At 40.4% G+C, this 20,250-nt stretch overlaps 1 protein-coding gene across 15 annotated transcripts in view; it reads right to left on the reverse strand.

The window, feature by feature from the left end:
• The window catches only part of gramd1ba (GRAM domain containing 1Ba), a 590,058-nt gene that overhangs the window by 72,881 nt on the left and 496,927 nt on the right, over positions 1-20,250 (reverse strand). Inside the window, exon 1 of one of the 15 annotated variants that reach the window (XM_068053901.1) lies at positions 3,879-4,536. The exons of 13 other annotated variants lie outside the window; for them this stretch is intronic. In XM_068053901.1, coding sequence (XP_067910002.1) covers positions 3,879-4,031 — 153 coding nt within the window. In that variant the 5' untranslated portion in view covers positions 4,032-4,536. Of the gene's footprint in view, positions 1-3,878; positions 4,537-20,250 lie in introns of those variants that run through there. One more of the 15 variants, XM_068053898.1, reaches the window with a different exon arrangement.

Genomic DNA, 20,250 nt, shown 5'->3' on the forward strand with positions numbered 1-20,250 from the left:
AGGCCCTTCATAAAAAGGTAAAAAAAAATACGGTTTTGGGCTAAAGAATAGGAGGACTGAACAAAAACCTGGTCAAAGATGTTGGTTTGAGGGAGAATTGTAAAGGTGAAGGAGGTAGAGAGGCGGAATGTTTGGGGACAGAATTCCAAACTATGGGGTTTAGGTGGCTGAAGTCACAGCTCCCTATTATTCTACATGCCACATATTTGATTTGATTTGTTCAGTCCTATAAAGATGCTTCACTTTCAGTTTCCAACTCTAATGGAGGTCAACCCTTAAAACATTGATTTTTTTTTCTCTTTTGAAATGCTGATGGACCTGCTGTTTTTCTAGTATTTTCTGCTTTTAATTTAGGTTTTCAGAACTTGCAGTTTAAAAAAAAAATCTCTGGATTAATATCTTCAAGCTTTATTCAATTATCTTTGATAGTAAGTGAAATTTATCAGCAATTTTTTGGGCATTTCAGCTATGGTTGCTGCTTCCTTCATGAGATTAAGTAAGGGTTGGATAAAATCTACGAAAGGACAAATTAAATGTGATCTATGGAGTGTACAGACTTAGGGCATTTTCTAATTTCATAATTTCTTATGTTCTAACGTGCTCTACACATCATAGTTTTACTACAACCTGGTTCTAGTAATCACTAGCCAAGAAAACAGAAGTGTGCATAACATGGTACCTTATTAGTATGAAATTGGTTGTCTAACTCAGAGAGGCTACAAAGACAGTGAGTGAACTGGGGATCAAAAATATACAAAGCACCACATTACTTTATCAGTAAAGTTCACAGCTGTAAGGCTGATGCCAAATTTCTGTCAGTGGAGTAAAACAATTATAATACTAGATGTAACAGTCCAAATGATGGCATGGTGAAAACTGGAATTATTCCCTTTTAACTAATGAAGAATCCCAACACCACATAATGGATACCATAAATATGTGGAATGAATCATTATCCAACTAAATAAATATTGGATATGTAAATATTTCTGTTGAATGAATATTTAGCAGCCTCACACTGCCCACCCGGAGCTGTATTACCTGGTTTGGTTAATGTTATTATAAGTGAAAATAAACAAGTTATCTTTGTTTGGTCTACAGTCCTACTGGTTCCACAATTAAGCCATCTCTTCTGTTTTAAAGTTGCAATAGAATTTCAGAGAAATTCATTGTGATGTACAGTGTGGTTATCACAAGCAATTTTTGGCAGCCATAAAATCAGCTTTGTTCAGAGTAGGAGGATTGGAGCCTGAAGAGAGAAATGGTCAATTACCAACCTGTACTCTTGGCCACAATACTGATATTAAGTATGGCTGAGTCATATCCAAGGTCACTCACTGAGAATATATTGCTTCCCAGAGGAACTTGGTTACATAAATCATAGATATTAAGATATTAACTCTTTTTGAGAAAGTGCAATACAACCACTGTCAAAAACTGGGCAGCACAGTGGCGCAGTGGTTAGCACTGCAGCCTCACAGCTCCAGGGACCCGGGTTCAATTCTGGGTACTACCTGTGCGGAGTTTGCAAGTTCTCCCTGTGACCACATCGGTTTTCGCCGGGTGCTCCGGTTTCCTCCCACTGCCAAAGAGTTGCTGGTGATAGGTAAATTGTCCATTGTAAATTGCCCCTAGTGTAGGTAGGGAATATGGGATTTCTGTAGGGTTAGTATAAATGGGTGGTTCTTGGTCGGCACAGACTTGGTGGGCTGAAGGGCCTGTTTCAGTGCTGTATCTCTAAATAAATAAAAATCTAAAAGATAAAAATGGCATATTTGGCTATTCTTAAATATATCCATAATTTTCATTACTGCTAACAAAATATTATCATGACCTCACAGACAGATACAGTGGGATCTCAAACATTATGGAGATAAATCCCTAAGAAGTGGAAATATGTTGACTCTTCAATGAATCTGCAACAAGTTCTAGCTGATCAAGGGTTTTGATTTGTGCTTCTGAAGTACCTCAATCATACAAAGAGAATCTACTAAGGATTCCACTTCTAAGAAAACATGGTGGCTTAAACTGATCTTTTTCCCCTTCTGGGCATTAAAAACTCACTCTTGACAATGAGGTTCACAGGAAATTATATTATCCCCACATTATAAATAAGTGCTTGCTCCGTCATCACAGCAATTCTCTTATCTCCACTATGTAACAAGCTGTACCAGTGTTACAGATGTGAAAACACTGAACATCATTGGCTTCTTACAACTGTAAGAAGTTAGAAAAATGTTTTAATTATGGCCTACTAGTCAATGTCATCAGCAGACACCGGTAGAGGGTAACAGCCTTTCCCATGCTCTTTGGTCCTCAGAGTCTGGCCTTCTGTGTCATGACCTCCCACCCTCCACTTCATCTGCTCCACCATTGTTGGCAAAGTCTTCAGCCTTCATGACCCTACTCCCTGGAATTCCCTCCCTCAACCTCTCTACTTCACTCACAACTTTTAAAAGCCTTCTTAAAAAACATTTTTTTGGCCAAACTTTTAGCATACTCTTCTAGCTCTTCCACAAAAGTTGTGTCTGATCCTTTTGTCCATTGTGAACAATCCTAAGATGTTTTTCTTCATTAAAATCATTGTCCCAAATTTTCCTAAAGCAGGCATCTCAATGCATTAGACGTTTTCCTGCACCCTTCAGCTCCAAATCTTTTCATCCTGTACGTTGCTGGAAGTGCAAGCTGACAAAATGACAAAAACATCTGGGACCTTTGTAAATGTTGGGGCCAACAAAGAGAAAAAAGACAAAGGAAAAGTAAGAAAAAATTGAAGATTTTCCAGTTTCCTGTCTTAATTTAAAGGCAGAATAAAAACATGGCATGGAGGGCAGGGGTTGAATTTACACTGGACTCTCCGTAAGTGGACGCGAAAAATCCCATAACACTATTTCGAAGAGGAGTTGGGGAGTTATCCCGTGTCCTGGCCAATATTTATCGTTCAATTAACATTACAAAACAGATTATCTGGTCATTATTACATTGCTGTTTGTGGGAGTTTGCTGTGTGCAAACTGGCTGCCACGTTTCCTACGTTACAACATTACAACACTTTAAAAGTACTTCACTGGCTGTAAAGTGCTTTGAGATGTCCAGTAGTTGTGAAAAGCACTTTATAAATGTACATCTTTTTCTTTTATGGCTTCGATGAAAGATCTGTGAAACCCCTGGACAAACTGCATAATCACTATTTCTTGAAGCTTTCTTTAAATGCTGCGATTAAGTTGCAGCGGATGATCGGGAAAAATCCTGTGGAAATTCAATCTCTAGAGCCTTTATGGTAAATTTCTGCTGCTTAGGTTACAGTAAGAGTCCCAATATGCAGTCTTACTGTGTTCAGTTGGTGAAAATTGGAATTTTCCCCATATAGGAAGTGCTAATTTTTCTATTAACAAATATACTTTTAATATTTTAAAAATTACAGATGCACCATTGGCTACAAAGTACAGTTTGTGACTGTGCGGCCTAAAGGATTGTGTGTATTGCTATTACCCAGAGCAGTCCCACAATATGACTAGGTTCCCAGTTTGTAAATTTGTCTTTCATTTACAAGGAAGAAGACTTGGAAGCAAGCAACATTCACCAAAACAACGGTCCCCAATAATAAACACATGGTCTACCACTACATGGGCACAACAATATATGTTATACATTAAGCTGTTTTTTAAAATGCACAGTCTTTCAATACAGAAGCTATTCCCTATTGAAAGTATTAACACATCTTCATACTCTATTTGGTTTAAAGTGAATTCATTTTATAGCCTGTACCTAATACTGTTTACTAAAAACATACAGGTTCCTCATCATGGAAGGGAAATTTTGAAAATTTACATGTCCCGCGGCAACACTTTTACAAAGATCAGGTAGCATTTAACTCACTGCTGGGATTTCTTCATCATCCATATCTGGGTCAATCCAGATATTAACACCGTCTGGCAAATAACGCGTCCTCTCCAGACACCAAGCTGCAGTCGCCTCATTAGACTGATATGGGGTATCCCAGCCAGGGTATAGCTCATTTCCAAAATACATAATTTGCAATGGGTTAAACTCAGACGGCTAAATCTAGTTTAAACTTTCCCTGTTTGACTGTATATTGCAGCTACTTCTAAAAAGCAGTTTTAGGTTGGATGCTTACTTTGTTCTCAACTTAATTATTTTTGCAATTTACCACTTGTGTTGGAAGATGGGATCAGCCTGACTCCCACATGCAACGAATTAGATATCTGACTGCCTTGATTCTATGCGTTTCCACTGTCCTATAGTAACCTCAGCTCTCACACATTGCCAACTACAGATGTTTCCTGTCAACAAGAAGGAAGAAAAGCTCTGTTCTGAGAACTAAGTTAACGTAACTCCATACAATTACACACAGTCAAGTGTCTCCCTCTGTATTGTCAACTAAGCATTAGTGCATCTTCAGTCTTTTCCGATATATAAGCAGTTCTGATGCCTCATTGTGGGAGGGGTTTGGTGTGGTTCCACAGCCTGAGCAAACACTGGTGGTGCAGATGTGCCAAGTGGGCAATGGCAGTATTAACTATTAACCTATTGGCAAACAATAAACTCTGGGACCTGTTGGTACATAAACAGGCTCTCCCCTCCTCCACAACAGTCACTGCAGAGAGTGACTCAGATTATTTTAACTTCACAAAAAGACAGAACTTTCCTCTGTTGCAGTACAATTTATCAGACTGCCGCCAGCTAACATACGTTATAAGGGTGGACACCTTCATAAACAGTGCACGATGATTCAGAGAGAGTACCAGATAAAACTGAAACCAGATGTGATACTTATTGCAAGGGAGGAAAGGCACCAAGTTCACAGGGTGAGTGAACTTCAGGCTCTGTTTCTCTGTAATCCAGATAAAATGCAGAACAAACAGATGACAAACTGCTATGCTGTAAGAAGGTTTGCCATTTACAGACTATTTTAACCCCTTCATATACACCCCCTATAATTTTTTTTGTGTAAATGTAGAATGGTTCACAATTTCCCTTTAACCAACTGCAGTTGACTTCAACAGTTCTGCACTGATTCCATCACACTTTCTGTGGTCATACTGCCCCTCTGACTTCTGAGTTTACTGCATACACCTTCAAAGAAATAACACTATCATATTGAAGTCTAGCTTGTCAGCTCTGTTGTTATGATTGATAAGGAAAGTTGTTTAGTCCACTAGCAGGAGAGTGAAAACAATCAAACTCACAAACCTTCCAAGCACAGGATTAAAAGAGTAAGTCTATGAAATGTAAACAGAGCCCATTTATATCAATATTACACAACAGGAAAGGAGTGTTTTTGAAACTGTAAACTAATCTTAGATTTCACAGTCACACACAGTGACATTTGAATTGCAATTCACTATTCCATTGGAGAAGAAGGTATCAACAGGTACATAGTATCACCAATAGCACAGTCACCTCCTGCCCTCAATTTTCTTTACCCAAGTTTCACTTTCAAATAATCTTCATTTACATGGCTCCTCCATGAAGCTCTCTTCAGTGTTCTCACTCCACAGTGGTTAGTGTCCCATTTGGGGATAGGCTTGGAAATTTCCACGTCATCATATTATGATCTTCTTGATTTTGCCGGATAGCTGGAAAGATGACTGAGATTTTCAATTTCTAAGCCACGGTTGAAGTAGGCTTGCATCTGCCGTGTTTCAGAAATACTATTCTTAGCACTCACAGTAGATCAGCGTTTGAAGACAGGAAGAGACAGCAAGATGGTTACTTTGTGCAGTTGCATCACTAAGTGTCACTATCATGAGTAATTTTTCATAGCTTCCCTTTTGTGATTTCTATTCTACCACACAATATCTCATGGAGAGAACAGAGCAGCTGACCTGGTTCCAAGCTTCTACTATACAACTGAATACTGGAAAGTGCACAAAAGTGAGAAGCAGTGACTCTCTCTTAGTCTTCGATCAGAAAGTAACAGTCTTTTCTTGAAATGTCCCCAACTGCTAACATGGTTGAGACCAGGAACTGTGTAAATAAGGGTATCCTACTAATCCATGGTAATGATATTGAATGAATTCACTCAGGAGTTAAACTTTCATAACTCACAAACCACTAGGTCTTTCTTTGTTTCTCACTGTGTAGACTCTATGGATTTCATTCAAGTCAGCGACAGGAAATGCCTTGAACCCCAGCCTGAGATCACAAAAGACTTGATGCTTTGCAGATGTCACACTACATCCTTAATCAGATGTCATGTTTCCAAAATAACAGGCAATAGTGGGGACCCTAAGAGGAGAAATATGAGTGGAAGAATCTGGCAATAGGAACTTCTGTTAAGTAGAACTAGACCAGTGCAAGTATGCATCTAGTACAAGGTCACTGCTACCCTGACTTAGAAATTTGAACTTGCAAACATGTTTCCAGTCATCCAACAGAATTAAAAAATGATAAGTTCAAAAAAGACCAGGAAGGAGCAACACGAAGGTGTCATGAACTTGTTATACACTGCTGGTATATTTTTTGATTTACATCTCTCTCCCAAACAATAACCCCTGCCCACAGTATTTAATTAACACCAATATAAGCAGATATATAAAGAGCCATATGTGCTGCAAAACGAAAATAACAGGATCCCACAAAAAAATCAGTTGCTTGAAGTTTGATCAAAAACAGTCTTTAAAAGAATGATATAAAATATGACAAGGAGTTAGATATGCTGTAGAGAGATCTGGAATTAGAATAGTACAATTGATCGAAGATAGGTGAATATGTATATATTAGAAAGCTGGTTAGCTTGTCAAAGCATCACAGCTCTTCCTGGTAACCAACAAATAAAAGTCTGTAACTCTGGGTAAGACATCCTCAAAGTAGCATCACATAGCAGATATTCTACACCTTGCACCGAAGAGGAACCTAAAAGCAATCAAAGATGTGGAAACCAGCAGAAATAGTCATTTCTGATTCATTGCATGTCACATCTTATATAATCCAAATCTGAATGAAGCTGCAACAATGATCTCTCACATATTTTTGTTATATACTTGAAATAACGCAGTAACATTGAAAATAATCCACTAAACAAATGTCATAGTTTTATTGTGTGAACCCAACTAATTTGGATCAATATAAAATGGCCAGGAGTTTCTGCTCTGACTGCAATTGGCAGTCCAGGTGCAAATTTAGTTCAAAATTGCATTCGTTTTTGTTTTCTGAATTGTACTTCTTGCTCAAGTTTCCACTCAAACTCATTTGTACATTGCTGAACATCAAATCTTCCACGAACCAGTGTAAATGGACACAATTTTCAAATGTAATTTTTTTAAAATTGTATTAAAAATATTCCTGGATACATTTAAGATTGGTAACCTGCTGCAGTTTTATTAATACAGCTAAAAATGGGGTTATCACCCAAAATAATTTTTAACCAGAATATCTAATCCATCTCAGAGTAACCCAATTTTAGTAATTGAAAAAGACTTCAGAAAAATACACAGAACCATTTACTAGTTTCATTGATATATGCTCTTGAGTAAGATAAATATTTTTCAATAGTCAAAAGCTTTTAAAGGTGCCTAATAGTGTCCTTGAGCTTAAAAAAAGCTTAATTTTTAGAGTCCCCTCAACAGCCTGCAAATGGGCGCAATTTAGTGTAAACTCGGAGTTTGCAAGTTCTCCCTGTGTCTGCGTGGGTTTTCTCCGGGTGCTCCGGTTTCCTCCCACAAGCCAAAAGACTTGCAGGTTGGTAGGTAAATTGGCCATTATAAATTGTCACTAGTATAGGTAGGTGGTAGGGAAATATAGGGACAGATGGGGATGTTTGGTCGGAATATGGGATTAGTGTAGGATTAGTATAAATGGGTGGTTGATGGTCGGCACAGACTCGGTGGGCCGAAGGGCCTGTTTCAGTGCTGTATCTCTAATACTAAATACTAATACTTTACTCATTAATTCAATCTGGGGGCATAGCCAGTTTTGTGGGCAGAGATGGTTTACAGCACTGTAATACAATTGATCGCAGCAACTCAATTTGCACTGGGCATAATTTGTGCTTGAAATTCCTCCATCTTGTGTGCTGTTTTGGCCATTTTTTGGCCCCCAAAAAATGTGCAACTAGCAGAAACTCCAGGCCAATGTGCTTATCCACAAACTGGATCTTCAGTTGGGCAGACAGTTTGGCATTATCGGTGAAAATAGTCTTACATTTTCGACAGAAGCTATTTTCTAGCACTGGTGGCAGGTATAATTTGAAATAAACATTTTATGAGATGTATTCCAAATTATCAAGTCCACTTCCCAGATGCCTAGCCCAGGTCTTCTGAATCAAGTCCTTTATCCTTTGCGAATTGTTGTCGGTAAGTTGATTTGCCCCATCACCATCAATATGGCAAATTAACCTTGGACAGAAATACAGCTAACCCTCCCTAAGTAATCTCTTCAACAAATATGGGCAGGAAACATATATCACTTTACACATCACTGAGCAGCAACCATTCAGCAAAAGTCAAACCCAGTAACTCTTTCAAACACATACAAAAATAAAAAAATGACTGCCCCATCCTTTTACTTTTTGACTAGGCTCGCATTAACTGCAAAACTTGGGGGTTATTTTGACCAAAGGGCGAAAACAGGCTAAATGAATGCCCTGCTAAAAAGACAAGCCTATTTGAAAGTCTGAATCTGGCACATAAATTTGGTCTTAATTGTTGATTAACATAATCTAAACTTGCCTGGAGGTGCTAAACCACACACCATTGGAATGTATTTTCCTCATTCCATGCTTTCTGATTCAAAAAGTATCAGTCCATAACAGCCTTCTCCTTCCACAAATCTTGTACAATCTACAAAAGCATGAAATGGGTTCTTCCTATTTAGTCCACTGAAAGAACATTCTGCACTAATACTCCCCAATTCCCAAAGATTATCAAACTGAACTCCAGAATATTAATCCATCACCACTATTCAGCTCTTTGTCTGTGAAGGAAAATTCCCAGGTTCAACAACACAAACATTGATATCCTGTAGCGAAGGGGTTCTCAACTGGGGTTCATGGCCCCCTGAGTGGCCATGAGAAGTTTTCAAGGTGTCTGTCAAATCACCATCTCTCAAGAATAAAATCCATTCTGCAAGTAGGGTCAGCAAAAAAAGAGACTGATCACTATCGATGCCAGTACTTCTCCATTTATTACTGAGAATGAGACCTCAAAATTGGCTTTATATTTTTTTACCCACCTCCAAAACAACAAGAGTTTAATTCAGTGCACTGATGTGAGCATTGATTGATGTGGGGCAGGTGCTGCCAGCATTGGAGGAGAGGAGACCCCATTTCCTCCTCTCTCCCAGGGCAGTAGAAATTTTTAAATTCATTCGTGAGATGTGGGCATCACTGGCAAGGCCAGAATTTATTGCCCATCCCTAATAGGGCGGCACAGTGGTGCAGTGGTTAGCACTGCAGCCTCACAGCTCCAGCGACCTGGGTTCAATTCTGGGTACTGCCTGTGTGGAGTTTGCAAGTTCTCCGCGTCTGCGTGGGTTTCCTCCGGGTGCTCCGGTTTCCTCCCACAGCCAAAAGACTTGCAGGTTGATAGGTAAATTGGCCATTATAAATTGCCCCTAGTATAGGTAGGTGGTAGGGGAATATAGGGACAGGTGAGGATGTGGTAGGAATATGGGATTAGTGTAGGATTAGTATAAATGGGTGGTTAATGGTCGGCACAGACTCGGTGGGCCGAAGGGCCTGTTTCAGTGCTGTATCTCTAAAATCTAAAATTCTCCTTGAGAAGGTGGGGGTCAGCCGCTTTCTTGAAACGCTGCAGTCCATCGGGTATAGGGACAACCACAGTGCTGTTGAGGAGGAATTCCCAGGATATTAACCTAGCACAGTGAAGAACCAGCGATACAGTTCCAAGTCTGACTTGGAGGGGAACTTGTAGGTCGTGGTGTCCCCATGTGTCTGCTGTTCTTGTTGTTCTAGTTGGTAGAGGTTGCAGGTTTGGAAAGTGCTGTGGAAGGAGCCTTGGTGAGTTTCTGTAGTGCGTCTCATAGACTTTACACACTGCTGCCACTGTGTGCCAGTGGTGGAGGGAGTGAATGTTGAAGGTAGTGGGTTGGGTGCCATCAAGCAGGCTGATGGATGATGCCCTGGATGGTGTTGAGCTTCTTGAGTGTTGTTGGAGTTGCACTCATCCAGGCAAGTGGAGGTTATTCCATCACACTCCTGGCTTGTGCCTTGTAGATGGTGGACAGGCTTTGGGGAGTCAGGAAGTGAGTTATTCGCTCCAGAATTCCTAGCCTCTGACTGAATGGGAAAATATCAATCAAGCAGGCTGATGGATGATGCCCTGGATGGTGTTGAGCTTCTTGAGTGTTGTTGGAGTTGCACTCATCCAGGCAAGTGGAGGTTATTCCATCACACTCCTGGCTTGTGCCTTGTAGATGGTGGACAGGCTTTGGGGAGTCAGGAAGTGAGTTATTCGCTCCAGAATTCCTAGCCTCTGACTGAATGGGAAAATATCAATGTGTAAGGCCCTCCCACCATAGTATACAGAGGGGCTAGAAACTGTTAAAACCCCTCAGGCTGAATGCACCAGAGAATGTTCTTGTAGTCACAGTATTTATATGGCTGGTCCAGTTAAGTTTCTGGTCAATGGTAACTCCCCAGGATGTTAATGGTGGAGGATTCAGCAATAGTAATGCCATTGAATGTCAAGGGAAAATGGTTAGATTTTCTCTTGTTGGAGATGGTCATTACCTGGAGCTTGTGCAATGCAAATGTTATTTGCCACATATGAACCCAAGTCTAAATGTTGTTCAGGTCTTACTGTTCTTTTCCTGGCAAGTCATGAGGTGCAAGCTCTGCTGCTACCGTATTTTTTAAAGCCTAATTTAATTTTAATGCTATTAATGCACAAAGCAACTCTTCAATGTGTGTTGGATATTGTCACATATATTAGCCAACAGTTCATGTAAATCGCTGAAAGGTTTCTTTGCTCATAGATCTAAAGTATTAGCACTTAGCTGTTACATTTATTCAAATGTGTGAAATAAAATCTAAACACTAAAACCTGCACAGAAAATCTCAACATCAGGATCTCTTCTAGAGAAATCAGCTATTTATTTTATCATTGTGTTTATTTCTATTCAACACTTCAAAAATCCGTTCCTTCCCCCAATTAAAAAAAAATTGCCGAAATTCTTTAGATCCCCTCAGACGCTGCAACAATGTCATAGAGCCTGTTCTCGCTTTCTGAAAATACTAGAAACATTTAGCAGTTCAGGTAGCATCCATGGAGAGAACAAAATGAGTTAACATTTCAAGTGTGGACTGCTTGATGGGTGCAGTTTAGGTTGTGATGCTGGGATAGTACTAGGTGTTTACCATTGCTGGCAACTCAACAGCATTCTTATCCCTGAATCAGTGAACACAGATGGAAACATTTTATTTTTTTATGGCACTTCATATACAGAATTAACAGTTTATTACAATCCCAACTGCCTGACTAGTGAGTTCGAATTCTAGGTAGGGTCTTTTATTATTGGAACTCACTACAAGAGCTGCACTTAGCAAAATGTGTTCAACCTGTTCAAAATTCGTTATGGGGATTCCAATACAATCAACTTAGTGATGGCTGTCCTACCTGATTGTGCCAATTCTGTTCTGGATTCTTGGGATTTCATTAATATACTAAGCTGTTACCTAATTTATCAGCAATGAGTTCCAAACTCCAGAAATGAACTTGCATTTTTAAACACATCTGGCCATTAACTGGGCCAAACGGAGAATGCTCATGAGTAAACATCAAGTGCTGTACGAATAAAGGTTTCAATAAAAAATACTGTCAACACAATTATGACGTCAGTAGGTTTTATGATCAGCAATTAAACCAACAGCATACATGGTGACTCAACACAAATGCACTTTTGCAGAGACACGAACTGGTGCTAATGATCATGGAATTTGAAGCATAAGTGAGTTGAATATCTGCGATCTTTTACGTTGGTTCCAAAGTCCATTTAGTTGAAGCAATTCCCACCCATAAATCTGACCTTACCCCCAGGTGAGAATGGCAAGTTCTCGCCGATTGCACCCATTTTCCAGAGGTGGCAGGGGGTGGTGTCAGGTGTCCATCACATTGCGTCTAGGAGCTTGGGTACACATGGTTACATTAATTTAGCGGTAATCACTTGGCCTGCACAGACAAGTAGTCAATTAAAGCTGGGTCCAGTTCTGTTTCTCCTCCTGCTGCTCAATTACTTTAAATTCAGTTTAAATTTGTTTGATTTCAGTCAATTGATCTGCCCTAGGTACATTAAAGACCTGTGACCTGCAGTCAATTGAAGCTACAGAAATATGTCCTGCTCAGTTGCGGTAATTAGTTAATTGAAGGAAGCAGCGACCAGCCAATCGTAAGTCTCTTACCTTGCTCTCTTTGCCCTCACTCAAATTCATTTTGCTTACCTTTTATATGGCTCCACCAAGCACAATTGACCCTGTTCCAGTCACAAATCAATTAGGTTCAATTATGCTGCTTGATTGCACTGATTCATGGGAGATTTAACATTAGAGCTTATACCACTGAGCTTGCAGGGAAACTTCATCATAACTTGACTTTGGCAGAAGCGGCAAAGTGTCCAGCACATTCAGGAAATGCCACAACCATTTATTATAATAGTATTTCCTGTGGACACCCTCAAGGCCCATTACTAAGACAGGCTGTGCCAAAGCAAGAAATAGGAAATGGAAAAACTGACTGACCATAGTATACAGAGGGGCTAGAAACTGTAAAAACCCCTCAGGCTGAATGCACCAGAGAATGTTTTTGGTATGTAAAGCAAATGTACATTGTATATAAAATGCAATCACAAGATTGTCAATGCTGCTACAGCAGGCTTTCAAGAGGGACAGAAGAGTGTTATTCGGTGAGTCACCAACAACTTGCATTTATGTGGCGCCTTTACTGTAGTAAAACATTCCAAGATGCTTCACAGGCGTGCTAGTGCACAAAATTTGACACCTAGCCACAATAGGAGATTAGAACATGCCCAAAAGCTTGATTAAAGAGGTAGACTCTAACGAGTATCTTAGAGGAGGAGAGAGATGTACAGAGGCAGAGATGTTTGGGGAAGGGAATTCCAGGTGAACAATTAAAATTGGGCATGTACAAGCAGCCAGAATTGGAGGAACACAGAGATCGTGGAGGGCTGTAGGTCTGGAGGAGGTTACCGAGATAGGAAGGGACTTGAAAACAAGGATGACAATTTTAAATTCGAGGCATATCTCCTCCTTCCTTCCCAATTCAAATTATGTAGTTTCCACTCTGCATTATTCCGATAACACAGAATCAAAGTGGCACTTCACTATGTGGAGGATTGTTAACAAGAATGCACGTGCTACTATTTCACTAGTTAGTGTACTTTAGCACCAACAACACACTAACGATTCTCCCACCTACCATTCAGAAAAACACAACTCAACCTTATGGGTCCGAAACAAGCTGTGTACTGTGAAGTGTTTCCAGCAAATTAATACTCAAACGTTAACAAAATTGTAGATTACCAACTACAAAACAATGTTAATTATTGGTCAACTGTCACAATACTGCTATAAATTAATGTATTGAATAAATTCATCACTGCAATTTGGTATTTTTTTTATTCGTTTATGGGGATGCGGGCGTCGCTGGCCACGCCAGCATTTATACCCATCCCTAATTGCTCATGAGAAGATGGTGGTCAGTTGCCTTTCTGAACCGCTGCAGTCTATATGGGGTAGGTACACCCACAGTGCTGTTAGGAAGGGAGTTCCAGGATTTTGACCCAGCGACAATTAAGGAACAGCGATATAGTTCCAGGTCAGGATGGTGTGTGGCTTGGAGGCGAACTTGCAGGTGGTGGTGGTCCCATGCATCTGCTGCCCTTGTCCTTCTAGGTGGTAGAGGTCATAAGTTTGGAAGGTGCTGTCTAAGAAGCCCTGGTGCATTGCTGTAGTGCATCTTGAAGATGGTACACACTGCTGCCTCTGTGCGTCGGTGGTGGAGGGAGTGAATGTTTGTAGATGGGGTGCCCATCAAGCTGCTTTGTCCTGGATGTTGTGGAGCTTCTTGAGTGTTGTTGGAGCTGCCCCCATCCAGGCAAATGGAGAGTATTCCATCACACTCCCGACTAGTGCCTTGTAGATGGTAGACAGGCTTTGGGGATTCAGGAGTTGAGTTACTCACCACAGGATTCCTAGCCTCTGACCTGCTCTTCCATACAAACATACAAATTAGGTGCAGACGGAGGCCTTTTGGCCCCTCGAGCCTGCTCCGCCATTCAATAAGATTACAGCTGATCTGTTTGTGTTTCAAATTCCACACTCCCATCTACCCCCGATACCCTTTGATTCCCTTGCCTAACAAGAATACATCTACCACCGCCTTAAAAATATTCAATGTCCCCACCTCCACCACCATCTGAGGCAGAGAGTTCCAATGTTGCACAACCCTCAGAGAAAAAACTTCTCCTCATCTCTGTCCTAAAAGGGCAAACTCTAATTTTAAAACAATGCCCCCTAATTCTGGGCTCACCCGTAAGAGGAAACATCCTCTCCACATCCACTTTGTCAAGACTGTTCAGGATCTCATAAACTTCAATCAATTCTCCTCTCACTCTTCTAAACTCCAGTGAAAACAAGCCCAGTCTGTCCAACCTTTCCTCATAAGACCTCATTCCAGGTATCTATCTAGTAAACCTCCTCTGATCCACCTCCAACGCATTTACATCCTTCCTTAAGTAAGGAGAACAAAACTGCACACAGTATTCGAAATGTGGTCTCACCAATGCCCTGAATAACTGAAGCATAATATCCTTACTTTTATTTTCAATTCTCTTGTAATAAAGGAGAGCATTTCATTAGTCTTCTTTATTACTTGCTGTACCTGCATACTAATATTTTGTGACTCCTGCACTAGAACACCTAGATCCCTCTGTATCTCGGAATTCTGCAGTCATTCTCCGTTTAATACTCTGCTTTTTTACTCTTCCTGCCAAAGTGAACAACTTCACATGTTCCCACATTATACTCCATCTGCCAGATTTTTACCCACTCTCTCAATCTATCTATGTCAGTCTGCAACCTCATGTCTTCTTCACAACATAGTTTCCTACCTATCTTTGTGTCATCTGCAAATTTAGCTACCAAGCCATCACTCCCCTCATCAAAGTCATTAATATAAATTGTAAAAAGTTGAGGCCCCAACACAGACCCCTGCAGGACTCCACTCGTCACATCCTGCCAATCAGAAAAGGACCCATTTATGCATACTCTCTGTTTTCTGCCAGCCAGGCAATTTTCTATCCATGCTAATATGTTACCCCCTACACCATGAGCTCCTACTTTGCGTAATAACCTTTTATATGGCATCTTGTCAAATTCCTTCTGGAAATCCAAGTACTGTACATCAACAGGCTCCCCTTTATAGACAGCACGTCACTCCCTCAAAGAACTCCAACAAATTGCTTAAATATGATTTCCCTTTCACAAAACCATGCTAACTATTCCCGATTACCTTGAGATTTTCTAAGTGCCCAGCTATAGCCTCCTTAATCGATTCTAACACCCTCCCCACGACCGACGTCAAGCTAACTGGCCTATAGTTACCTGCCTCCCCCACCCACCCACCCCCACTTTCTTGAATAGAAGGGTTATATTTGCTACTTTCCAGTCTGATGGAACCTTTCCAGAACCTAGCGAATTTTGAAAAATTAATACCATCGCATCTACTACCTCATAGCCATCTCTTTTAAGACCCTAGGATGAAGCCCATCAGGATCCGGGGACTTGTCAGCCCACAACTCCATCAGTTTGGTCAATACCGCTTCCCTGGTGACTAATTTCAGCAAATTCCTCTCCTTCTTTCACCCCCTGATTTACAGCTATTGCCAGAATGTTTTTTGTATCCTCTATAGTGAAGACAGAAGCAATATATTTGTTCACTGCATCTGCCATTTCCTTATTGTCTACTATTGGCTCCCCATTCTCACTCTCTAGGGGACCAACACTCACTTTACTTACTCGTTTCCTTTTTAAATACCTGTAGAAACTCTTGCTATCCATTTTCACATTTCTAGCTAGCTTTCTCTCATACTCTAATTTCTTTCTCCTGATTAAGCTTTTTAGTCGTTCTCTGCTGTTCTTTATATTCTGACCAATCATCTGAACTGCCACTCATCTTTGTGCAATTATATGCCTTTTCCTTAAATTTGATGTTTTCCTTAACTTTGTTAGTTAATGTTAGGGTGGCACAGTGGTGTGGTGGTTAGCACTGCAGCCTCACAGCTCCAGCTACCCGGGTTCAATTCTGGGTACTGCCTGTGTGGAGTTTGCAAGTTCTCCCTGTGTATGCGTGGGTTTCCTCCGGGTGCTCCGGTTTCTTCCCACAGCCAAAAGACTTACAGATTGATAGGTAAATTGGCCATTATAAATTGCCCCACGTATACGTAGGTGGTAGGGGAATATAGGGACAGGTGCGGATGTGGTAGGAATATGGGATTAGTGTAGGATTAGTATAAATGGGTGGTTAATGGTCGGCACAGACTCGGTGGGCCATAGGGCCTGTTTCAGTGCTGTATCTCTAAATAAATAAAAATAAATAAACACACCGTGGATGGTGCGTCCGCCCCATAGAATTTTTCTTTATAGTAGGAATATACTTATTCTGAGTATTCTGAAATATCCCCTTAAATGTCTGCCACAGCTTCTCTGTTGATCTATCTCCAAGCCTAATAACCCTAGTAGCCACAGTATTTACATGGTTACTCCAGTTCAGTTTCTGGTCAATGGTAACCCTCCAGGATGTTGATAGTGGGGGATTCAGCGATCGTAATAGCATTCAATGTCAAGGGAAGATGGGTGGGTGGGGGAGGCCTGGCACTTGATTGGCTCGAATGTTACTTACCACTTATCAGACCAAGCCTGGATATTGTCCAGGTCTTGCTGCATTTCTACACAGACTGTTTCAGTATCTGAGGAGTCACAAATGGTGCTGAACATTGTGCAATCATCAGCAAACGTCCCTACTTCTGACCTTATGATTTAAGGAAGGTCATTGATGAAGCAGCTGAAGATGGTTGGGCCTAGGACACTACCCTGAGGAACTCCTGCAGTGATGTCTTGAAGCTGATATTATTTTCCTCCAATAACCACAACCATCTTCCTTTGCGTTAGCTATGACTCCAACCAGTGGAGAGTTTTCCCCCAATTCCCATTGACTCCAGTTTTGCTAGGGCTCCTTGATGCCATACTCAGTCAAATGCTGCCTTGATGTCAAGGGCAGTCACTCTCACCTCACCTCTTGAGTTCAGCTCTTTTGCCCATGTACGTCAGTAAATTTGTAAATATATATTTATAACTAGTTCAATAGTTTTCTAACATGTATTAAAGACAGTGCCACTGATCTGCCTCCCAGTTCCTCTCTCTTATTTATAAATAGGCATATTTACACTATAAATGCCAACCATCAGCATTTTAGCTTGACATTCAGTGTTTTAACCTGTCAATTTATTCACATTTCACAAGAAAAATTAGATTTCCTTTGCAAGGACTTGAGGTTTTTTCCCCATCAAACAATCAACAATAACATATGATATACTGCCTTTAACGTAATAAAACATCCCAAAGTATTTGACAGGAGCATCAGAAAACCAAGTATGATACCAAGCCACAAAAAGAGATACTAGGTCAGATGACCAAAAGCTTGGTCAGAAAGGTTGGTCTTAAGGAATGCCGTGAAGGAGGAAAGTGAGGTGGAGATGTGCAGGGAGGATATTCCGATCAATTGGAGGGTAGGATTGGCGCCTGCCAGACAGGATCAGATATTATTTTACAATTTTGAAAAATTGGTCTTCATTTCTTCTACTATTGGTTATGATCAAACTTAAATATGATGCTAAGAGTTGCATTTACAAGTTTTTTTTTACTAAATGTTTGTAATCTAAAAAGTTATGTAAGCTACTTAACTGCTAAAATGCAGCTTTAAAAATAAATATTTTCCTTAAAGGATTTTTTCTGACTGTTGTATGTTAAACTTTTATTCTATTCAAGAATGGGTATCACTGCTTTTTAAGATATGCTTTAACTGTCTTTATGTGAGCACTTATGGTATGTTGCTACATGGCATTGCTAAAGCTTCAAAATAAAAAGGAAAGGAAGACTAGAGTGATGCTGAGTTTTACTTAATTTAAATTGCACTTACACTCCCATATGTAGGATGCTACTACGCTGCAATACAACAACCTAATACGGTGATGTGAACCATTTGTGTGTTTGTAATTTTGAAAGTAGTATTAGTGTGTTTGTGGGAGTGGTGGAAATCGGAACAGTCCATTGGGCAATGTGAAAAATTATAATAATAAGGGTATATTTTATCAGTCAGTACCAAAATGCAGACAATTCAGTTAGGTCCCCTTCAGAGAACAAAAATTCAGACCTAGACCTGTCCCTATAAGCCACATTCTTGTGCACCATTGGTTTTTTCTTGAATAATGACAGTGTGCAACTTTTTTTTAAATTTCCAGTATGTAGGAAAATACCTAGCTGGAACTTTCAGCTCCCCCCAAACCCCCCATCCCACCAACTAGAAAATAAATAGTGTGCGTTCAGCGCTCATTAAGCCCCTCAATAATTTCTGAATTCACCTTTGTGGCAAATGGCATTTTTCTATACTTTAGTTTCCCCCCCCCCCCCCACCGTAGTTTTATTTTTCCACTGCAATGAAAGAGATGGACTCTGAATATACCTGCAGCTTAAGGCACAGCAAACAGTTAAAATACAAAATCTTATCTTGCTATATCATAAGACCGTTTGAGATTTCAGCTTTTTGTTGGCTATCTTTGCTCTTCAAAATCTGTTGGTTAAGTTTTGTTACTTTCAGTGTTGTCATATGTTGGAGAGAAATATCATTGTACTTTCTCACTGACAGGTATGATAATGTGGTGTTGTCACTGGTACAAACGAGTTCTGATAGCTCCCATCAGATAGAAGTAAAGCAATGAATTGTTTTGAGAGAGGAACTGGATATTGTTTGATTTGCATTTATACAAATCTGAAATTTTACTTCAGGATAAATAGTAGGTATTCTAATGCTTAGTTATACAGGCTAGAAAATTCTTCAAATGGTGACTTTCCAATCTCTATGACTCTTCAGGGGAGAACACTATATAAGGTGCCTTCCAAGAGGAAGAGATTGAAACACAGAGGCCAGATCAAAATCTCACATACCTCCTAGTGATACAAAAAATTAACAAGGGGATTGAGAGTACACTGCTTTCATCCTGTAGGGCAGGAGAATGGTGCAGACTCAAAGCAGGGAGGAAAAGAAAAAGAACATATAATTTTTCAATATCTTCAGTTTAGCCCTAGAAGAAACTTCTTAATAATTCCAGACTGAAACACGCTGCAGCCACATCTGCTCAGAATTTAGTGGATAGTTAATCACTCATCAGTCAGTGCCATGGAAATTCATCACTGCAGTGTGCAAACACCATTCCTTGATAGAAATGAGTCAGATCTTCAACTCATGCCTTTTGTAACTAAAACAGTCTCAGGCAGATAGAAAAAAAAATCCATTTTGTTCATTCAATACTTAAAAAGGTCTAAAATATTGAATCCCCAAAGACACATTGTACTGCGAGCTCGCCACTGGTATCAGACCCACCGGCCGTCCATGTCTCCGCTTTAAAGACGTCTGCAAACGCGACATGAAATCCTGTGACATTGATCACAAGTCATGGGAGTCAGTTGCCAGCGTTCGCCAGAGCTGGTGGGCAGCCATAAAGACGGGGCTAAAGTGTGGCGAGTCGAAGAGACTTAGTAGTTGGCAGGAAAAAAGACAGAGGCGCAAGGGGAGAGCTAACTGTGTAACAGCCCCGACAAACAAATTTCTCTGCAGCACCTGTGGAAGAGCCTGTCACTCTAGAATTGGCCTTTATAACCACTCCGGGCGCTGCTTCACAAACCACTGACCACCTCCAGGCGCTTATCCATTGTCTCTCGAGATAAGGAGGCCAAAGAAAGCAACAACACTGAGAAACAATTGAAGTTCAGATACTACTTTTCTGTGGTAACTGGACGCAAATTTCAAGTTCTCATTCCTGATTCATTTATCAGACCATGTTTCCAAATCCTGGCAAGGTTAACACTTCAAAAAGAAAATGAAAAAACATGTTTACGTGCTGACTTCCACGATTGCTCGTACTACAGTGCATAACGATTTTAAAGTACTAACCAGAGAACAATTCTAACTATAGGGAA

This window comes from Heterodontus francisci, chromosome 22 (assembly GCF_036365525.1).
Source record: "Heterodontus francisci isolate sHetFra1 chromosome 22, sHetFra1.hap1, whole genome shotgun sequence".
NCBI classification, from domain to species: domain Eukaryota; kingdom Metazoa; phylum Chordata; class Chondrichthyes; order Heterodontiformes; family Heterodontidae; genus Heterodontus; species Heterodontus francisci.